The sequence below is a fragment of the Molothrus aeneus genome, unplaced genomic scaffold (genome assembly GCF_037042795.1).
Source record: "Molothrus aeneus isolate 106 unplaced genomic scaffold, BPBGC_Maene_1.0 scaffold_30, whole genome shotgun sequence".
Lineage (NCBI taxonomy): Eukaryota > Metazoa > Chordata > Aves > Passeriformes > Icteridae > Molothrus > Molothrus aeneus.
Window position 1 is genome coordinate 2,133,764 of NW_027098964.1, and position 19,512 is coordinate 2,153,275.

The window sequence follows — 19,512 nt, forward strand, 5'->3', positions numbered from 1 at the left end:
GCCAGTTATGGGAGTCGAGCCCATTTCTTCTCCTGGAACATTGTCTGCACCCCTGTCCTTTTCGGGGTCCCCCCATGCGCCGCCATTTTGCCGCACCCCAAACGGCCGCCATTTTGGTGTTTTTAAAGGCTCTTTTGATTTCTGCTGGGCGCCACCATTTGTTGTGCCCCGGGGGTGCCCTATATACGGAGCCCCCCCCCACCAGGCGGCCCGCACGGGGTCTCCTCAATGGAAACCGTGTTGGAAGATCCCCAGTGCCTCTTACGGAGGTCTCCAGCCCTCTGTGGGGAAACAGGACGGCGCCACAACCATCCTGCTCATTCAGCGCACCCCTCCGCGCGCAAAATGGTTCATCCCACAGCGCCCCCTCAAGTCCCGCCTACACCTCGACCAATCAGCACCGCGCTCCACCGGAAGTAGCCGAACACCGGAAGCGCCTCCATGGCAACCACCGGAAGTCCCGCTCTCTCCCGGAAGTGGCGGCGCGGCCATGGGCGCCTCGAAGAAGCACCGGGAGCGCGGTGGGACCGAAGCGTCCGAGGAGGCCCCGGGGGCGGCCGGGACGGGCGGCGGCGGCAGCAGCAGCAGCAGCGCGGGGCGGCCCCGCGAGCACCGCAAGCACCGGCACCGTGGCGGGGAGCGGCGCGGGAAACGCAGCCGCTCCCGGGGAGAGCGCGGCGGCTCCGGGGGAGGCTCCGGTTCCTCGAGGCGCGGAGGGGCCGAGGAGGCCGGGAGGAGCGGCCATGGCCGGGGCGGCTCCGAGAACGAGCGGAGAGCCAAGAGGGAGAGGAAGGAGGAGCGGGAGGAGCCCGGTGAGGGCGGGAGGGGAAAAAATTGGGGGGGCCTGGGGGGATTTGGGGAGAATTTGGGGGAATTTTGGGTTTTCGAGGGGTGCAGCTGTGGATGGGGGAGACCCCAGAGGGATTTTGGAGGGGCTGAAGGGAATTTTAGGGATTTTAAGTTGATTTTGGGAGGTTAAAAGAGAGTTTTGGGGAATTAAAGTGAATTTTTGGGAGGTTAAAGGGGATTTTGGGGTGTTAAAAGGGATTTGGGGGCGTTAAAGGCGAATTTTAGGGGCTTAAAGTCGAATTTTAGAGTGTTAAAAGGAATTTTTGGGACATTAAGGGGGATTTTGGGGGTCAAAAGGGGGATTTTGGGGTCCATGAGTGTATTGGGCTGGGGCAGCACCTCAGGGGGTACCAGAGGATCTCCCCCCACCCTAATTAATTACTAATAATTTCTTGATTACTCCTCACAGCTGCTCCCAAATCTGCAGCAGGTGAATCCTCCCTGAGCGTGGAAGAAACCAAGTGAGGACCCCCCAAAATCCCCCAAAATTGGGGTTTTCTCCCCCATATCCCCCTCAAAATTGGGGTCTCCCATCCCAAATCTCCGAAATTTTCCCAAACTGTGGTTTCCCCTCCCAAATCCCTCAAAATTGGGATTTTCCCCCACCCCAAATATCCCAAAATTGGGGTTTCCCCTCCCTCAAATCCCCCAAATTTGGGGTCCCCCACCCTGGAACCCCCCTGACCCTTTTGTGGTTCCCAGTAAGCTCCGGGCCAAACTGGGACTGAAGCCCCTGGAGACCAGCACGGCCAAGAAAGGTGAGGGGAATTTGGGGGAGTTCAGGGCATTTGGGGTTTTTGGGGGCTGATTTTGGGGGGTTTGGGGCTGATTTTTGGGCTGGTTTTAGGGGAACCCAGGGGCTGATTTAAGGGCTGATTCTGGGGTTGTTTTTGCCAATTTTGGTGCTGATTCCTGGGCCTGATTTCAGGATGTTCACGGTTCATTTTGGGGCCAGTTTTGGGGTACTTTGGGCCATCTTGTGGTTGATTTATCACCGCATTTTAGGGCAAATTTCAGGACCAATTTTGGGCCTGATTTGGGATTTTTGGGGCAAATTTTGGGGTGTCCTGGGGCTGATTTTTGGGCTGATTTTGGGGTGGATTTTGAGGCCGATTTTACCAATTCTGGGGCTGATTTTGGGGTGCCTTGGGGATGATATGGGGCTGATTTTGGGGTGCCCTGGGGCTGATTTTGGGTTTGACTTTGGGGCTCATTTTGCCCTGCTTTTGGGCCGATTTTGGGGCAAATTTTGGCCTGATTTGGGGCCTGATATTGGGGCTGATTTCACTGATTTTGGGGTGCCCCGGGGCTGACTTTGGGGGTGACTTTGGCCCAATTTTTGGCCTGATTTTTGACCTGATTTTGGACCTGGTTTTGGGCCTGATTTTGGACCGATTTTGGCCTGATTTTGAGGCTGATTTTGAGACTGAGTTTGGGACTGAGTTTGGGACTGAGTTTGGGACTGAGTTTGGGACTGAGTTTGGGACTGATTTTGGCCTGATTTTGGGCCTGATTTTGGGCCTGATTTGGGCAGATTTTGGGGCTGATTTTGAGGCTGACTTGGGCCTGATTTTGGACCGATTTTGGGCCTGATTTTGGCTGATTTTGGGGCTGATTTTGAGGCTGATTTGGGTCTGATTTTGGGCCGATTTTGGGCCTGATTTGGGCCAATTTTGGGCCTGATTTTGAGGCCGATTTTGGGTCTGATTTTGAGGCTGATTTGGGTCTGATTTTGAGGCCGATTTTGGGGCTGATTTTCACCCGATTTTGGCCTGATTTTGAGGCTGATTTGGGGCTGATTTTCACCCGATTTTGGCCTGATTTTGAGGCTGATTTTGGCCTGATTTTGAGGCTGATTTGGGGCTGATTTTCACCCGATTTTGGCCTGATTTTGAGGCCGATTTTGGGGCTGACTTTCACCCGATTTTGGCCTGATTTTGAGGCTGATTTGGGGCTGATTTTGGGGCTGATTTTCACCCGATTTTGAGGCCGATTTTGGGGCTGATTTTCCCCCGATTTTGGCCTGATTTTGAGGCCGATTTCGGGGCTGACTTGGGGCTGTTTTGGAGCAGAGGCAGGCACCAAGGAGGACCCGGTGGCAGCCGAGGTGATCAATCCCCTGGCGCTGCGGCAGCGCGAGGAAATCCGCGAGAAGCTGGCGGCGGCCAAGGAGAAACGGCTGCTGAACCAGAAACTGGGGTACGGAAATGGGGGCGCGGGGGGCACGGGGAGGGGGCTTGGGAGGAATTGGGGGGGTTAGGAGGGGGTTTGGGGGCTGTTTAGGGGATTTTGGGGGCACTGGGAGGGGATTTGGGGGTGTTTGGGGAGGAATTGGGGGATTTTGGGGGTGTTTAGGGGATTTTAAGGGAGCTGGCAGGGGATTTGGGGGGGGGGTTGGGGGCGTTTAGGGGATTTTTGGTGAGCTGGGAAGGGGTTTGGGGGTGTCTGGAGGAGGAATTGGGGGGGTTTGAGGGGCCTGGGAGGGGATTTGGGGGAATTTAGAAGGAATTTGGGATCTTTGGGGAAGAATTGGAAGGATTTGAGGGGTGTTTAGGGAATTTTGGGGGTAGCTGAGAGGGGGTTTTGAAGGAATTGGGGGATTCCAGGGGGGATTTGGGGTTCTCAGGGGGAATTTTGGGGGGCCAGGATGGCATTTTGGGGAATAGGAAAGGTTTAGGGAGGATTTTAAGACTGTCTGGGACAGAGCTTTAGGGCACAGAAAATACTTTAGGAATTTTTTTAGGAAGCACAAAAAATATATCGGGGTAAAATCTGCAAATCCAAGTAAAAATCTTTACGAGTATTGAGAAAAACTTGGAATTTTTGCAAAGCCGAGAAAACCCAGGAGGATTTTAGGGGTTCGGGGCTGATTTGAGGCGTTTGTGGGGATCCTGAAATGTGCTTTTTTCGCCCCAAAAAGGAAGGTGAAGACGCTGGGGGAGGAGGAGCCCTGGCTGGACGACGCGGCCGCGTGGATCGAGCGCAGCCGAGCGCTGCAGAGGGAGAAGGAGCTGGCAGAGAAAAGGGTGGGAAGGGACCCCCAAACCCCAGGAAACCCCAAATCCCAGAAAACCCCAAATCCCCCCCAGTTTCAGTCCAAAACCGGCGGTTTTGCCCCAATTTTTAGCGATTTTACAGCAAAAATTTGGATTTTTAGGGGATTTTTTATGGGTTTTCCCACCTAAAATCCTGATTTTGTCCCAGGTTTTGGGAATTGTGGAGCTGCCTGAAATTTAGGTTGAAGTTTAAGGTTTTTAGTTCATAATTTCCTACAAATTAAAGATTTTGGGAGTTAAATCTTTCTTTTGAAATAAGTTTTTGGGTTAAAATAGGGAATTTGAAGGCTAAAATTTAGATTTCATCCCAATTTTTAAGAATTTTTACCCTCAGTGTGATTTTTAGGGCTATTCCCTCAAATCCCCCCTAAAAACGGTGCCTTGAGGCCTTAAAATTTTGCTTTTTGCAGTAAACTTTTCAAGCACGGTGCCAAAATCACAAATTTTGACCCCAAAATTCTGCTCCCACCTCAATTTTCAGGCGTTTTGGAATCGCTTCAAGGTTAAATCCGATTTTTAAGAGCATCCCCAAACAACCCCATTAAACCTGAAGGATTTGGGAGCGTTTCCCTTGGGTTTGTTGCCAAGTTCTGAGCCAAAAATGGGAATTTTGGGGTCGTTTTTCTCCTGGTGAGAAACTTCCAGGTTTCCATTCCTTTGGGATGGGGCTGGGGGTGTCCCTTGGTGTCCCTTGGTGTCCCCAAACTGGTGTCACTGGGGGCTTTGCAGGCCAAGCTGCTGGAGGAGATGGACCAGGAGTTCGGGGTCAGCCCCTTGGTGGAGGAGGAGTTCCAGCGGCGCCGGAGGGTGAGGGACACTGGGGACACCTTGGGGACACCTTGGGGACATTTGGGACACTGGGGACAGGCAGTGACCCCCCTGTGCCCCCCAGGAGCGTTACAGTGCCCGGGACCTGCAGGGGCTGACGGTGGAGCACGACCCGGCCTCGATCCCCGAGGGACAAACGCTGGTGCTGACCCTCAAGGACAGGGGTCAGTGGGGACATCGGGGACATCGGGGACATTGTGGTGGCACAGGGAGAGGGGGCAGTGGGGACAGGGCTGTCCCCAAGGGCCATGGGGAGGGTACGTTGGGTGTGGGGTGGTCTGTCCTTGTCCAAGATGTCCTCTCACTGTCCCCTTTGTCCCTTCCCTGTCACCTCCCTGTGTCCGCTGTCCCCTCCTTTCCTTTGTCCCCTGGCTGTGTCCCCTGTCCCTGTCCCCTGTTCTGTCCCCTGTCCCCTGGCTGTCCCTGGCTGTCCCCTGTCTGTCCCTGTCTGTCCCTGGCTGTCCCTTGGCTGTCCCTGTCTATCCCCTGGCTGTCCCTGTCTGTCCCCTGTCTGTCCCTGTCTATCCCCTGTCTGTCCCCTGTCTGTCCCTGGCTGTCCCTGGCTGTCCCTGTCTATCCCCTGGCTGTCCCTGTCTGTCCCCTGTCTGTCCCTGTCTATCCCCTGTCTATCCCCTGGCTGTCCCTGTCTGTCCCTGTCTATCCCCTGTCTGTCCCCTGTCTGTCCCTGTCTATCCCCTGTCTGTCCCTGGCTGTCCCCTGGCTGTCCCTGTCTATCCCCTGTCTGTCCCTGGCTGTCCCCTGTCTGTCCCTGTCTGTCCCTGTCTGTCCCCTGTCTGTCCCTGTCTATCCCCTGTCTGTCCCTGGCTGTCCCCTGTCTGTCCCTGTCTGTCCCTGTCTGTCCCCTGTCTGTCCCTGTCTATCCCCTGGCTGTCCCTGTCTATCCCCTGGCTGTCCCTGTCTGTCCCTGTCTATCCCCTGTCTGTCCCCTGTCTGTCCCTGTCTATCCCCTGTCTGTCCCTGTCTGTCCCCTGTCTATCCCCTGTCTGTCCCTGGCTGTCCCCTGTTCTGTCCCTGTCCCCTGGCTGTCCCTGGCTGTCCCTGGCTGTCCCCAGGTGTCCTGGAGGCCGGTGAGGATGTGCTGGAGCAGGTGGCTTTGGCTGCGGCCGCGCGCGCTCAGGAGGAGCAGGAGCTGCGCCGGCGCCGCCCCAACTACGACCCCTACGGAGAGCAGGAGCCCGGGCCCGGCTCCCAGGTACCTGTCAGGAGATATCGCGATGTAGCAGCACAGGGCACGAGATATCGCGATATAGCAACACAGGGCACGAGATATCGCGATATAGCAAGACAGGGCACGAGATATCGCGATATAGCAGCACAGATCGTGAGATATCGCGATATAGCGGCACAGGGCATGAGATATCGCGATATAGCAGCACAGAGCGCGAGATATCGCGATATAGCAACATAGATTGTGAGATATCGCGATATAGCAGCGCAGAGCGCGAGATATCGTGATATATCACTGTGTATCATATATATTAACCAGATACATATCGCAACATCGTGGTGTTATATCACAAGATATCACCATGTGTCGTGACATATTAGCACATGTTGATCGATATCACGGCATGTTAGCATTTATTGATTGATAACATGGCAAGTCGTGACACATCACCATATAGCGATCGATATCATGATATATCATGACATATTGATTGGTATTGTGAAGTATCACGACACATTGTGATGCATCAATTCAGATCACGGTATATCGTTTGATATCACGGTATATCATTTGATATCATGGTATATCATTAGATATTATGGTATATCATTTGACATCACGGTATATCGTTTGATATCGCGATATATCATTTGATATCGCGATACATCGTTTGACATCACGATATATCATTTGACATCATGGTATATCATTTGATATCGTGATATATCATTTGATATCACGATACATCATTTGTTATCGTGATATATCATTTGATATCACGATATATCGTTTGATATCGCGATACATCGTTTGATATCACGATATATCGTTTGATATCGCGATACATCGTTTGCTATCACCACACACGTGTCGCTCCCCGTGCCCCTCAGGCGCCGGCGCTGCTCCCTCAGTACGACGAGCCGGGGCCGCGCCCCTCGTTCCGCCTGGGCCCGGGGGGGACGCAGGACACGGGCGGGGACCCCCGGCCCGGGCCCCTCCCCCCGCCAGGCCCCGCCCCCCAGAGCCTGGAGCTGCCCCTCCCCCGCCTGGCCAGCGAGTACCTGAGCCCCGAGGAGATGGTGAGGGGGGAGGGGGGGGTTGGGGGGAATTTGGGGGTCATTGGGGGGGCTGGAATAACTTAGGGAGGATTTGGGGGTGCTGGGGGGAGGAACATTGGGGGGCATTTTGGGGGGGAATTGGGGTAATTTGGGGAGGGTTTGGGGTCATTGGGGGGACAGTTTTGGGGGGGATTTGGCATTATTGGGAGAGGATTTGGGGGTCACTTGGGGAGGATTTGGGGGTCACTTGGGGAGGATTTGGAGTAGTTTGGGGGCCTGGGGAGGACTTTGGGGTCACTTGGGGAGGATTTTTGGGGTAATTTGGGGTTATTGGAGGTAACTTAGAGGGGATTTTGGGGTGATTTGGGGTCCCGGGGGGGATTTTGGGGTAACTTTGGCGTAACTTGGGGCACTTCTGGTGTAATTTGGGGGTAATTCGGTGAGGATTTGGGGTCTGTGGGGGGGATTTTGGGGCAATGTGGAGGGGATTTGGGGCCTGTGGGGGGGATTTTGGGGTGCTTTGGGATAGCTCTGGGGTGGTTGGGTGCGGTTTTGGGGTGATGCGGGGCCGTTTTGGGGCCGCAGGCGGTGACGTTCCGCAAGACGCGGCGCCGCGTGCGGAAGCTGCGCAGGAAGGAGAAGCCCCTGAGGGCCGACGACCTCCTGGCCACGGCCCCGGGGGACACCCAGGGGGACTTCGGCTCCAGGTGGGGCTGGGGGTCCTGGGGTGGGGGGAGGGCCCTAAAAGGGCTGGGGGGGGATTTGGGGGGGTCCTGGGGGGGATTTTGGGGGGTCCTGGGGGACATCTGGGGATCCTGGGGGGGATTTTGGGGATCCTGGGGGGGATTTGAGGGGTCCTGGGGGGGATTTTGGGATCCTGGGGGGGATTTGAGGGGTCCTGGGGGGGATTTTGGGATCCTGGGGGGGATTTGGGGATCCTGGGGGGGATTTTGGGATCCTGGGGGGGATTTGAGGGGTCCTGGGGGGGATTTTGGGGGGTCTTGGGGGGGATTTTGGGGAGTCCTAGGGGGGATCCAGGGGTCCAAAGGGGTTGGGGAGGGGTTCTTGGGGGATTTGGGGGGTCCTGGGGGGATTTGGGGGGCCCTGGGATATTTTGGGGTTCCTGGGGACGATTTTGAGGGGTCCTGGGGGGATTTTGGGGTCCTGGTGGGACTGGGGGGTGCCTGGGGCAGGTCTTGGGTGTCATTTTTGGGGTTCAGTCCCCCCAAATCCCCCGCAGGTCGCGGGGCCGGGGCCGGCGGGTGCAGGAGGATGAGGAGGGGGCAGGGGGGGACCCCGAAAACGGCCCCGACCCCCCCGAGGGGACCCCCCAGGCCCCGCTGCCCTCGGACGACACCCGGACGGAGAACATGGACATCAGCAGCGACGGTGGGGGGGTCTGGGGGATTGGGGGGATTGTAGAGGGATTCTGTGGGGTTCGGGGGGTTCTGTGGGGTTTGGGGGGATTCTGTGGGGTTTTGGGGGCTTTCAGACTGGATTTTGGGGGGATTTTAGAGGGGAGTTTGAGAGGACGTTGGGGGGATTGGGAGCTTTGGGTGATTTTCGAGGGAATTTTGGGGGAGGTATTGAGGGGTTTTTACAGAATTTGGGGTCCCCCATGTCCTGTGCCCCCCCGGCCCTGCACAAGGATGAGATACAGAAGGAGTCAGGGGATTCAGGGGGATTTGGGGGGGTTTTAGGGCTCTTGAGGGGGATTTTTTGGGGGGATTTTCTGGGATTTTGGGGTCCCCCTGACTCCAATGTCCCCCCAGACGAGGCCGCCCCGCCCGGGACGCCCCCGGCCCTGGAGGAAGATGAGGCTGAGCAGGAGCTGCAGCAGCAGCTGGAGCGGGGCCGGCGCCTGCGGCAGCTGCGGGAGCTGCGCGAGGGAGGGGGAGAGAAGGTGAGACCCCTCCCCAAAAATCATCGCAAAATCCCCCCAAAATCCCCCCAAAAACCCCCCCAAAATCCCCCCAAAAACCCGCCCAAAATCCCCCCAAAATCCCCCCCAAAAACCCGCCCAAAATCCCCCCAAAAACCCGCCCAAAATCCCCCCCAAAATCCCCCCAAAATCCCCCCAAAATCCCCCCAAAAACCCACCCAAAATCCCCCCAAAACCCTCCCAAAATCCCCCCAAAAACCCACCCAAAATCCCCCCAAAATCCCCCCAAAAACCCACCCAAAATCCCCCCCAAAATCCCACCCAAAATCCCCCCAAAAAACCCTCCCAAAATCCCCCCCAAAATCCCCCCAAAACCCTCCCAAAAAAACCCCTAAATCCTCCTCTAAAACCCCCAAAAAATCCTCGTGAATACTCCCCAAAATCCCTTCCAAAAATCCCCCTAAAAACCCCGAACTGCCGCCAAAATCCTCCTCAAATCCCCCTCAAAACCCCAGCAAACACCTCCCAAAACTCTGTCTCCACAGCACCCCAAACAGCTCCCACTTAGCACCCCAAAAATCCCTCGGGGTGCCCCTAAAATCTCCCTGAGAAGCCCCAAATTTGCTCCTCCCAGAAACCCTAAAATATCCCCCAAAATCTTCCCTTAACTCCCCGAAATCCCTCTCAAACTGCCCCAAATGCCCCCAAAACTGCCCCAAATCTCTTCAAACCCCCCCATTCCTCTCCAAATCCCCCCAAAACTGCCCCAAATGCCCCAAACGCCCCAAACTCCTCCATATCTCCAGTAATTCCTCTACCAACTGCCCCGAATCCCCCCAAAACTCCCCATGGCCCCCCCAAATCATCTTCTGGGACCCCCAATACCAAAAACTCCCCCAAATCTCCACCAATTCCTCCTCAAATCCCCCCAAAACTCCCCTGGCACCTCTAAACCTCCCTACGGGACCCCCAATCCCAAACCCCCCCCTCAAATCCCAGCGCCCTCCCCGAACCCCCTATGGAGGACCCCCTAAAACGGGGGCGCTAACCCCAAATCCGGGGTCCCCCCTGCCCCCCCCAGGTGCTGGAGCTGCTCCGGGGGGGCTCCGGGGGGGTCCCGGGGGGCCCGGACCCGCGGGGGGGGGGCAGCATCGTCTTCAACGCCACCTCCGAGTTCTGCCGGACCCTGGGCGAGATCCCCACCTACGGCCTGGCCGGGAACCGCGAGGAGCAGGACGAGCTCATGGTCAGGGCTGGGGGGTTGGGGGGGTTAAAGGGGATTTGGGGGGGATTTGGGGCCGTTAGAGGGGATTTGGGGGGGATTTGGGGGTGTTAGGGGGGATTTGGGGGAGATTTGGGGGGATTTGGGGGGATCCCCACCTACGGCCTGGCTGGGAACCACGAGGAGCAGGACGAGCTCATGGTCAGGGCTGGGGGGTTTGGGGGTTTTTGGGGGGGATTCAGGGAATTTGGGGGTGTCTGGGGCAGTTTTGCGGGGGACTTGGGGAGTCTGGGGGGGTTAGAGGGGATTTGGGGGAATTTGGGGCCAGTTTGGGGCCAGTCTGGGGGGAATTTTGGGAGAGTTTGGGGAGGAATTGCGAGCGGTTTGGGGGGGGTTAAAGGAGTTTTTGGGGGGGATTTTGGGGGAGTTTTGGGATGGATTTGTTCCCCCCATGTTTGTCCTCTCTGTCTCCCCTGCTGTCCCCCCATGTCCCCCTGCTGTCCCCATCGTCCCCATGGTGTCCCCTGGTGTCCCCAATCCCCCAATGTCCCCGTGGTGTCCCCCTGCTGTCCCCATCGTCCCCCTGGTGTCCCCATGGTGTCCCCGTGGTGTCCCCAATGTCCCCAACGTCCCCTGCTGTCCCCATGGTGTCCCCAACGTCCCCCTGGTGTCCCCAGGCCCTGGAGCGGGCCGGGCGCCCGGCGTCGCCCCCGGAGCCGCCGGACTCGGAGGGGGAGGAGAACGTGGGGTGGAGCAGCGTGAACCTGGCAGAGGAACGGCAGCACCAGGACGTGAGGGGTTAAACGGGGAGCACCCCGGAAATGGGGGGGAGCACCCCGGAAATGGGATGGGGCACCCCGGAAATGGGATGGGGTACCCCGGAAATGGAATGGGGGACCCCGGAAATGGAATGGGGCACCCCGGAAATGGAATGGGGCACCCCGGAAATGGGGGGGAGCACCCCGGAAATGGGATGGGGACCCCGGAAATGGGATGGGGACCCCGGAAATGGGGGGGAACACCCCGGAAATGGGATGGGGCACCCCGGAAATGGGGAGAAACACCCCGGAAATGGGATGGGGGACCCCGGAAATGGAATGGGGGACCATGAAAATGGGGAGAAACATCCCAAAAATGGGATGGGGGACCCCGGAAATGGGGGGAAGCACCCCAAAAATGGGGAGAAACACCCCGAAAACAGGGGGAAGCACCCCAAAAATGGGGAGAAACACCCCAAAAAGGGATGGGGGATCCCAAAAATTGAGAGAAACACCCTGAAAGTGGGATAGAGGACTCTGAAAATGGAATGGGGGACCCCAAAAATTGGAAGAAACACCCCAAAAATGGGATGGGGACCCCAGAAACGGCATGGGGGGGGCTCCGAAAATGGGATAGGGATTCCCAAAATGGGGAGAAACACCCCAAAAATGGGATGGAGGGGCCCTGAAAATGGGCTGGGGGACCCCAAAAATTGAGAGAAACAGCCCAAAAGGATGGGGGACCCCAAAAAACGGGATGGGGGACCCCAAAAATGGGAGGCAGTTTAAGATTCGGGGTGGAAATGGACAACTTAAAATAGAGAGGGGAGGCTAAAAATGGGATCCCAAAATGGGGAAATCTCGTAAATGAGGGACCCCAAAATTTGGGGGAAACCCCAAAACTGGGGGGGGGAAAGCCCTGAAATGGGAGGGCCACGGATGAGCACCCTCAAAACACCCAAAAAACGAGACCCTAAAATGGGGAGACCCCACAAACGAGGCCCCCCCAAAAACGAACTCACCCCAAACTCCCCCTTTTGGGACCCCGTGGGGTTTTCGGGGTTCCCCGGCCTTGGGGTGCCCCCTGACCCCCCCTTGTTCAGTTCTCAGCCTCGTCCACCACGATCCTGGACGAGGAGCCCATCGTGAACCGGGGCCTGGCGGCGGCGCTGCTGCTCTGCCAGAACAAAGGTCGGGATTTGGGGCAAAGCTGGGGCGCTTTGGGGTCCCTCGGTGGGGTTTGGGGGTGTGCGGGAGTTTGGGGTTCTTACAGTGAGACTTGGGGGGAATTTGGGGGTTTTGGGGTCCCTGTGGGGGTTTTGGGGTCCCTGTGGGGTTTTGGGGTCCCTGTGGGGTTTTGGGGATCCCTGTGGGGTTTTGGGGTTCCTGTGGGGGTTTTGGGGTCCCTGTGATGTTTTGGGGTTCCCTGTGATGTTTTGGGGTCCCTGTGGGGTTCTGTGGGTCCCTGTGGGGTTTTGGGGATCCCTGTGGGGTTCTGTGGGTCCCTGTGGGGTTTTGGGGTCCCTGTGGGGTTCTGTGGGTCCCTGTGGGGGTTTTGGGGTCCCTGTGGGGTTCTGTGGGTCCCTGTGGGGTTTTGGGGTCCCTGTGGGGTTCTGTGGGTCCCTGTGATGTTTTGGGATCCCTGTGGGGTTTTGGGGTCCCTGTGGGGGTTTTGGGGTCCCTGTGGGGTTCTGTGGGTCCCTGTGATGTTTTGGGGTCCCTGTGGGGTTTTGGGGTCCCTGTGATGTTTTGGGGTCCCTGTGGGGTTTTGGGGATCCCTGTGGGGTTTTGGGGTCCCTGTGATGTTTTGGGGTCCCTGTGGGGTTTTGGGGTCCCTGTGATGTTTTGGGGTCCCTGTGGGGGTTTTGGGGTCCCTGTGATGTTTTGGGGTCCCTGTGGGGTTTTGGGGATCCCTGTGGGGTTCTGTGGGTCCCTGTGGGGTTTTGGGGTCCCTGTGGGGTTCTGTGGGTCCCTGTGGGGTTTTGGGGATCCCTGTGGGGGTTTTGGGGTCCCTGTGGGGTTCTGTGGGTCCCTGTGATGTTTTGGGGATCCCTGTGGGGTTTTGGGGTCCCTGTGGGGTTTTGGGGTCCCTGTGATGTTTTGGGGTCCCTGTGGGGGTTTTGGGGTCCCTGTGGGGTTCTGTGGGTCCCTGTGGGGTTTTGGGGTCCCTGTGGGGTGTCCCACGTGTCCCCCCTGTCCCCAGGGCTCTTGGAGACCACGGTGCAGAAGGTGGCGCGAGTGAAAGCCCCGAACAAATCCCTGCCCTCGGCCGTGTACTGCATCGAGGACAAGATGTGAGTGTCACAAATGTCCCCTGGGTGTCCCCTGGGTGGCCCCAGTGTCACCTCAGGGTCACCTCAGGGTCACCTCAGGGTCACCTCAGGGTCACCCGTGTCATCCCTGGTGTTGCCTCTTCTGTCACTCAGAGCCTCCCCAGGGCCATTGGTGACAAATACAGCCGGCAGGAGAAGTTCCCAATGTGTCCCCAATGTCCCCAATGCTGTCCCCAATGTCCCCAATGTCCCCAGGGCCATCGATGACAAGTACAGCCGGCGGGAGGAGTTCCCAATGGTGTCCCCAATGGTGTCCCCAGTGCTGTCCCCAATGTCCCCAGTGGTGTCCCCAATGGTGTCCCCAATGTCCCCAATGGTGTCCCCAATGGTGTCCCCATGGTGTCCCCAATGTCCCCAATGGTGTCCCCAATGGTGTCCCCAGTGGTGTCCCCAATGTCCCCAATGTCCCCAGGGCCATTGATGACAAGTACAGCCGGCGGGAGCAGTTCCCAGTGGTGTCCCCAGTGTCCCCAATGTCCCCAATGTCCCCAATGGTGTCCCCAATGTCCTCAATGGTGTCCCCAATGCTGTCCCCAATGTCCCCATGGTGTCCCCAGGGCCATCGATGACAAGTACAGCCGGCGGGAGGAGTTCCCAATGGTGTCCCCAGTGCTGTCCCCAGTGGTGTCCCCAGTGCTGTCCCCAATGTCCCCAGTGGTGTCCCCATGTCCCCAATGGTGTCCCCAATGTCCCCAATGGTGTCCCCAATGTGTCCCCAATGTCCCCATGGTGTCCCCAGGGCCATCGATGACAAGTACAGCCGGCGGGAGGAGTTCCGGGGTTTCACGCAGGATTTCAAGGAGAAGGACGGCTACAGACCCGACGTCAAGATCGAGTACGTGGACGAGACCGGCCGCAAGCTCACCCCCAAAGAGGTGGCGTGTCCCCAGAACACCCCCGCGGTGTCCCCAACCCTCCACGGTGTCCCCAAAACACCCCCGCGGTGTCCCCAGAACACCCCCGCGGTGTCCCCAACCCTCCATGGTGTCACCAAAACACCCCCGCGGTGTCCCCAACCCTCCATGGTGTCACCAACCCTCCACAATGTCCCCAAACCCATCCCAGTGTCCCCAGCACCCCCACGGTGTCCCCTGACCCCAAAACATCCCCAAGCCCCGTGGTGTCCCCAATGTCCCCAATGTCCCCAGTGTCCCTCCTGCTGTCTCCAATGTCCCCCCAATCCTCCAATGTCCCCCTGATGTCCCCAGTGTCCCCATTCCCCCCAAACCCCCAATGTCCCCAATGTCCCCAATGTCCCCAATGTCCCTAAGCCCCCCGATGTCCCCAATGTCCCCAGTGTCCCCAATGTCCCCGATGTCCCCAATGTCCCCAGTGTCCCCAGCGTCCCCAATGTCCCCAATGTCCCCGTGCTGTCCCCAATGTCCCCGTGCTGTCCCCAGGCCTTCCGGCAGCTCTCCCATCGCTTCCACGGGAAGGGCTCGGGGAAGATGAAGACGGAGAGGAGGATGAAGAAGTTGGATGAGGAGGCGGTGAGGGGCATCGGGGGCTTTGGGGATTTTGGGGACTTTTTTGGGAATTTTGGGGGAATTTTGGGGATTTTTTTGGGGGGATTTTTGAGACCCCCTCTGTGCTCTCATTGGGGCCTCCACTCCACTTTTGGGGTCTCCAGCCCAATTTTGGGGATCTCCATTCAAATTTTGGGGTCTCCACACCAATTTTGGGGTCTCGTGGTGCTGCTGAAGTTTTTGACCCCAATTTTGGGGTTCCTGGGATGTTTTTTGAGGTTGTTAGCCCAAATTTTGGGATCCTCCAGGCTGATCTTGGCGTCCCCTGGAGCCTTTTGGGGTCCCCTGGAGCCTCTTGGGGTCCCCCCAGCTCCACTGGAGAATCCCAAGCCAAATTTGGGCACCTCCAGCCCCAATTTTAGGGTCTCCCCGAGGTTTTGGGGTCTCCAATACCCTGCAATGGGATTGGGGGTTTCCCTTGTGATTTTGGGGTTTTTTCCTGGAATTTTTTGGGGAATTCCCAACGTCTTTGGGCTCCCCCTGATTTTGGGGTGCCCCTCTGATTATGGGGTGCAGCCCCCAAAGAAGGGGAGCCCCAATGTCCCCCCAGTGTCCCCCAGCCCCCAAAACTCGGGGGGGGGGGGGGTTCCCTTTGGGATTTGGGGAATTCTCCGGGGTTTTTTTGGGGCCGTTCCCGGGGTTTTTGGGGTTCCCCTGATTTGGGGGTCCCCCCCCGTTTTTTGGGGCGCAGCTGCTGAAGAAGATGAGCTCCAGTGACACCCCCCTGGGCACGGTGGCGCTGCTGCAGGAGAAGCAGCGGGCGCAGAAGACGCCGTACATCGTCCTGAGCGGCTCCGGCAAGAGCATGAACGCGTGAGCGCCAAACTGGGAGCACTGGGAGGGACTGGGGGGACTGGGATGGATTGGGAGGGGATTGGGAGGGGATTGGGGGGGACTGGGATGGACTGGTGGGGGGACTGGGAGAGACTGGGATGGAGTGGGAAGGAACTGGGAGGGGAATTAGGAGGGACTGGGATGGAGTGAGAGAGGTCTGGGGTGGACTGGGAGTGACTCAAAGGGGACTGGGAGCACTGGGGGGAACTGGGATGGACTGGGGGGAACTGGGATGGACTGGGCCGCTGACACCCCCCCCTTTTCCTTCCAGGAACACCATCACCAAGTGAGGGGACACCTGGGGACACCTTGGGGACATCGCTGGACACCCTGGGGACACCTTTGGGACCCTTCAGGACACCCCTGGAACCCTGGGGACACCCCGGGGACACCCTTGGGGACACCCCTGTCCCCCTCCCCGGCCCTGGGGACAATAAAGGCCTCTGGAGTCACTTTGTGTCACCGCGTGTCACTGGCGGGGAGGGGACACACAGAGCCACCCCAGTGCCACCCCAGTGCCACCAGCATCCTTTATTGGGGAGCGTCCCCGCCCCGCCCCGCGTCCCCCCTGTCCTTGTCCCCAACATCCTTTGGCCGCAGGGCCTCAGTCCCCGCGCTGTCCCCGGTGTCACTCGTGTGCTCTGTGTCCCCCGAGTGTCCCCGGCTGCCGCGCTCTGAGCTGGCCCTGGTGTCCCCAGTGTCCCCGTGGGTGTCCCCAGTGTCCCCGTGGGTGTCCTCGGTGTCCCCATCGCTGTCCTCGGTGTCCTTGGCGTCCTCCCCATTGTCCTCATTGTCCTCCTCATTGTCCTCGTTGTCCCCGTCGCTGTCCCCGGTGTCGTCCTCATTGTCCTCATTGTCCTCCTTGCTGTCCCCGGTGTCGTCCTCGCTGTCCCCATCGCTGTCCCCGGTGTCCCCAGGGGTCCCCCCCCGGTTGGTGTTGACAAAGAGCCCCTGCTCGTCACTGGAGGGGTCACACGGGGGGGTCACGGTGTCCCCAAAGTGCCACCGTGTCCCCAACTGTCCCCTTGAGCCCATTCGGACCCCTCCTCCCCATTATTGTCCCCATTAATAACCCCCAATTAACCCCCCCAGTTATCACCCCCCCAATTAACCCCCCAAATTATCACCCCCCTAATTAATCCACCGTTATTACTCCCCAATTAAGGTCCCAATATTGTCCTTATTAATGAACCTCAAGTAATGTTAATTATTGTCCCCAAATTAACACTTCCATTAATCCAAATTAATTAAGATCCCATTATCACCACCCAATTAAGACCTCCATTACCTCAAATTAATTAGGATCCCATTATTTCCTCCCAATTAATCCCCACTATCACCCCCCAATAAACAACACCTCATTGCTCCCTAATTATCAAATTAAATTAAAACAAATCCCAATTAACCCCCATTACCGCTCCCCAATTAATTCATTCCCCCTAATTAACTCACCCCTCCTGGGGGTTTTTCCTCTCCAGGGGCGCGAAGGCCTCGGGCCTGAGGGGATTTGGGGCAATTTGGGATTTTTTAGGGGGGATTGGGGCATTTTGGGATATTTTTTTGGAGTTTGGGGGGGGTTGGTGGAGTTTTGGGGTATTTTGTGGGAGTTTGGGGGTTTTGGGGGCATTTTAGGGAATTTTGGAGTATTTGAGGGGGATTTGAGGTGGTTTGGGGTATTTTAGACTGATTTGAGCTGTTTTGGGGTGGTTTTGGGGTATTTCTGGGAGGATTTGGGGAAATTTTAGGGGATTTTGGGAGTTTAGGAGGAAATTGGGGATTTTGGGGGATTATCTTTGGGTATTTTGGGGTATTTTGGGATATTTCTGGTATTTTGGGGTATTTTAGGGGGGATTTCGGGGCAGTGTTGAGGTATTTTGGGGTTTTGGGGTTTTTTAAGGTATTTGGGGTGGTTTTTGGGGGGTATTTTGGGGCATATTTTTGGGGAGTATTTTGGGCTATTCTGGGGCAGCTTTGGGGTATTTTTGGGTATTCTAGGGCAGTTTTGGGGTACTTTATAGGTCCTGGGGAGTATTTTGGGGGTATTTTCAGGGTTTGGGGGGTTAGGGCCGTTCTGAGGTGTTTTGGGGGTGAGGTTTGGGGTATTGGGGTGGGGTTTTTTGGGTTTGGGCGAGGTATTTAGGGGTTTTGGGGTATTTGGGGGGTGTTTTGGGGGTATTTTGGGGCCATTTTTGGGGTGTTTGGGTCATACCAGAGCCCCTGGCGCTGCAGGGAGCGCACGTGGGGCGGGAGCAGCACCAGGGAAATTTCAGCTTTGACCTTGGAGCCCTCCAGGATGGGATCGACCAGCAGGAAATCACCTGGGGGGACAGAGGGGACACTGAGGGGACACTGAGGGGACAGCAAGGGGACAGTGGGGGAGGGCAGGGTGACAATGCCCTGGTGACAAAGGCAGCGACAGGGTGACAATGACAGGGGATATGACACAGAACAATGACACAGGGTGACACAGGGGCAGTGACAATGACAGGGTGACAATGACAGGGTGACACAGGGACAGTGACAATGACAGGGTGACAATGACAGGGTGTCAGTGAGGGTGGCAGTGTCACCTCTCTTGATCCAGATGTGCTTCCTGAACCGCGGTGGCACTGACAGGGTGACAGTGACACCGAACAACGACAGGGTGACAATGACAGGGTGACACAGGGACAGTGACAATGACAGGGTGACACAGGAGCAGTGACAATGACACAGTGACAATGACAGGGTGACAGCAATGGTGGCAGTGTCACCTCTCTTGATCCAGATGTGCTTCCTGAACCGCGGTGGCATGCTGGCCAGGAACCGCGTCCCCTCCGCCGTCTCCACCTCGTGCAGGTTGTTCCCCGGTGTCCCCAACACCTGGGGGACACGGCCGGCCTCAGGGTCCCCTCGGTGTCCCCTCGGTGTCCCCTCGGTGTCCCCTCTGTCCCCAGAGCAGCGTCTTTTCCCTCGTGTCCCCCCCAAGTCTCGTTGTCCCCAGGGCCACCTCTCTGTGTCCCCTTGTCACCCCTGTCCCCGTGTCCGGCTGTCCCTTCCGTGTCCCCCTGTCCCAGAGCTTTGTCCCTGTGTCCCCCGAATGTCCCCACATCCCCCTGCCCTGTCCCCCCATTGTCCCCAATGTCCTCAATATCCCCCCATCGTCCCTGATGTCTCCCCAGTGTCCCCAGTGTCACCCCAATCCCCAACCCCCCTTATGTTCCCCATGTCCCCCCACTGTCCCCGTGTCCCCAATGTCCCCCGGTGTCCCCGATCTCCCCGTGTCCCCCCCCTCACCCTGACCACGCCCTGTCCCCCCGCTGTCCCCAACGTCCCAGCTGTCCCCAATCCCCACAATGTCCCCAATGTCCCCCGGTGTCCCGGTTCTCACCCTGACCACGCTCTGTCCCTCCGCGGGCTGCACGCGCTCCTCCAGCAGCTCCCTCACCACGTGCTTCCGCTTGGTGGCGCGCGACATGGCGGGGCTGGGGGGACACGGGGGGGCTCAGGGACCCCCGGGATGGGGGCGGGGCTGGGGGGGCTCAGGGACCCCCGGGATGGGGGAAGGGCGGGGGGGGGGCTCAGGGACCCCCCCCGGGACCCCCGGGACCCCCCGGCCCCGCCCCCACCGCGCGGCGCGCGCTCACCTGCGGCGGCACTTCCGGGTACAGCGGCGGCGGAGGTGACGTCACATCCGGAAAGAAGGCGAGGATCTGTTGGGTCACGCCCTCAATAGGCGGGGTCAAGTACAAAGACCGCCAACAAAAGGGGCGGGGCTAACAGACATGAGGGTGGGCGCGGCCTAAACGAAATCGCGCTGGGAGAAATGAATGGCCGCGTTTGGGGGCGGAGCCAGGAAAGAGGGAGGGAATTTCGTCTGCATAATGAGCGCGGTTATGCAAATAATGGGCTGGATCACGAAGGGGCTCATGTAAATCAGCTGAAATCCTGGTGTGATGAAAATGAGCGCTGATTTGGGGCGGTGCCATGCAAATAAG

General features: G+C 57.9%; 2 protein-coding genes across 3 annotated transcripts; one reads left to right on the plus strand and one right to left on the minus strand.

The window, feature by feature from the left end:
- The first annotated feature begins 484 nt into the window (after nucleotides 1-484).
- Nucleotides 485-15,987, plus strand: SART1 (spliceosome associated factor 1, recruiter of U4/U6.U5 tri-snRNP). 2 transcript variants are annotated; one of them, XM_066570614.1, is made up of 20 exons: nucleotides 485-812; nucleotides 1,259-1,310; nucleotides 1,552-1,607; nucleotides 2,922-3,048; nucleotides 3,770-3,875; nucleotides 4,635-4,712; nucleotides 4,798-4,897; nucleotides 5,807-5,946; nucleotides 6,813-7,001; nucleotides 7,566-7,687; nucleotides 8,221-8,369; nucleotides 8,753-8,883; nucleotides 9,944-10,108; nucleotides 10,762-10,875; nucleotides 11,946-12,033; nucleotides 13,046-13,136; nucleotides 13,915-14,050; nucleotides 14,576-14,665; nucleotides 15,393-15,514; nucleotides 15,807-15,987. In XM_066570614.1, the coding sequence occupies exons 1-20, from the start codon at nucleotides 491-493 to the stop codon at nucleotides 15,823-15,825; spliced, it is 2,397 nt and encodes a 798-aa protein (XP_066426711.1). In that variant the 5' UTR covers nucleotides 485-490; the 3' UTR covers nucleotides 15,826-15,987. The 2 variants fall into 2 exon arrangements, with proteins under 2 accessions (XP_066426711.1, XP_066426712.1); XM_066570615.1 differs by lacking the exon at nucleotides 15,807-15,987 and having other exon boundaries at nucleotides 13,915-14,010; nucleotides 15,393-15,506.
- A 64-nt stretch (nucleotides 15,988-16,051) lies between these two features.
- Nucleotides 16,052-19,198, minus strand: EIF1AD (eukaryotic translation initiation factor 1A domain containing). The gene is made up of 6 exons (XM_066570734.1): nucleotides 19,162-19,198; nucleotides 18,906-18,999; nucleotides 18,289-18,397; nucleotides 17,745-17,853; nucleotides 16,988-17,032; nucleotides 16,052-16,496 (listed from the first exon to the last, which is right to left on the minus strand). Exons 2-6 carry the CDS (start codon nucleotides 18,990-18,992, stop codon nucleotides 16,067-16,069), a joined length of 780 nt encoding a protein of 259 aa, XP_066426831.1. The 5' UTR covers nucleotides 18,993-18,999; nucleotides 19,162-19,198; the 3' UTR covers nucleotides 16,052-16,066.
- Between the last annotated feature and the right edge of the window lie 314 nt (nucleotides 19,199-19,512).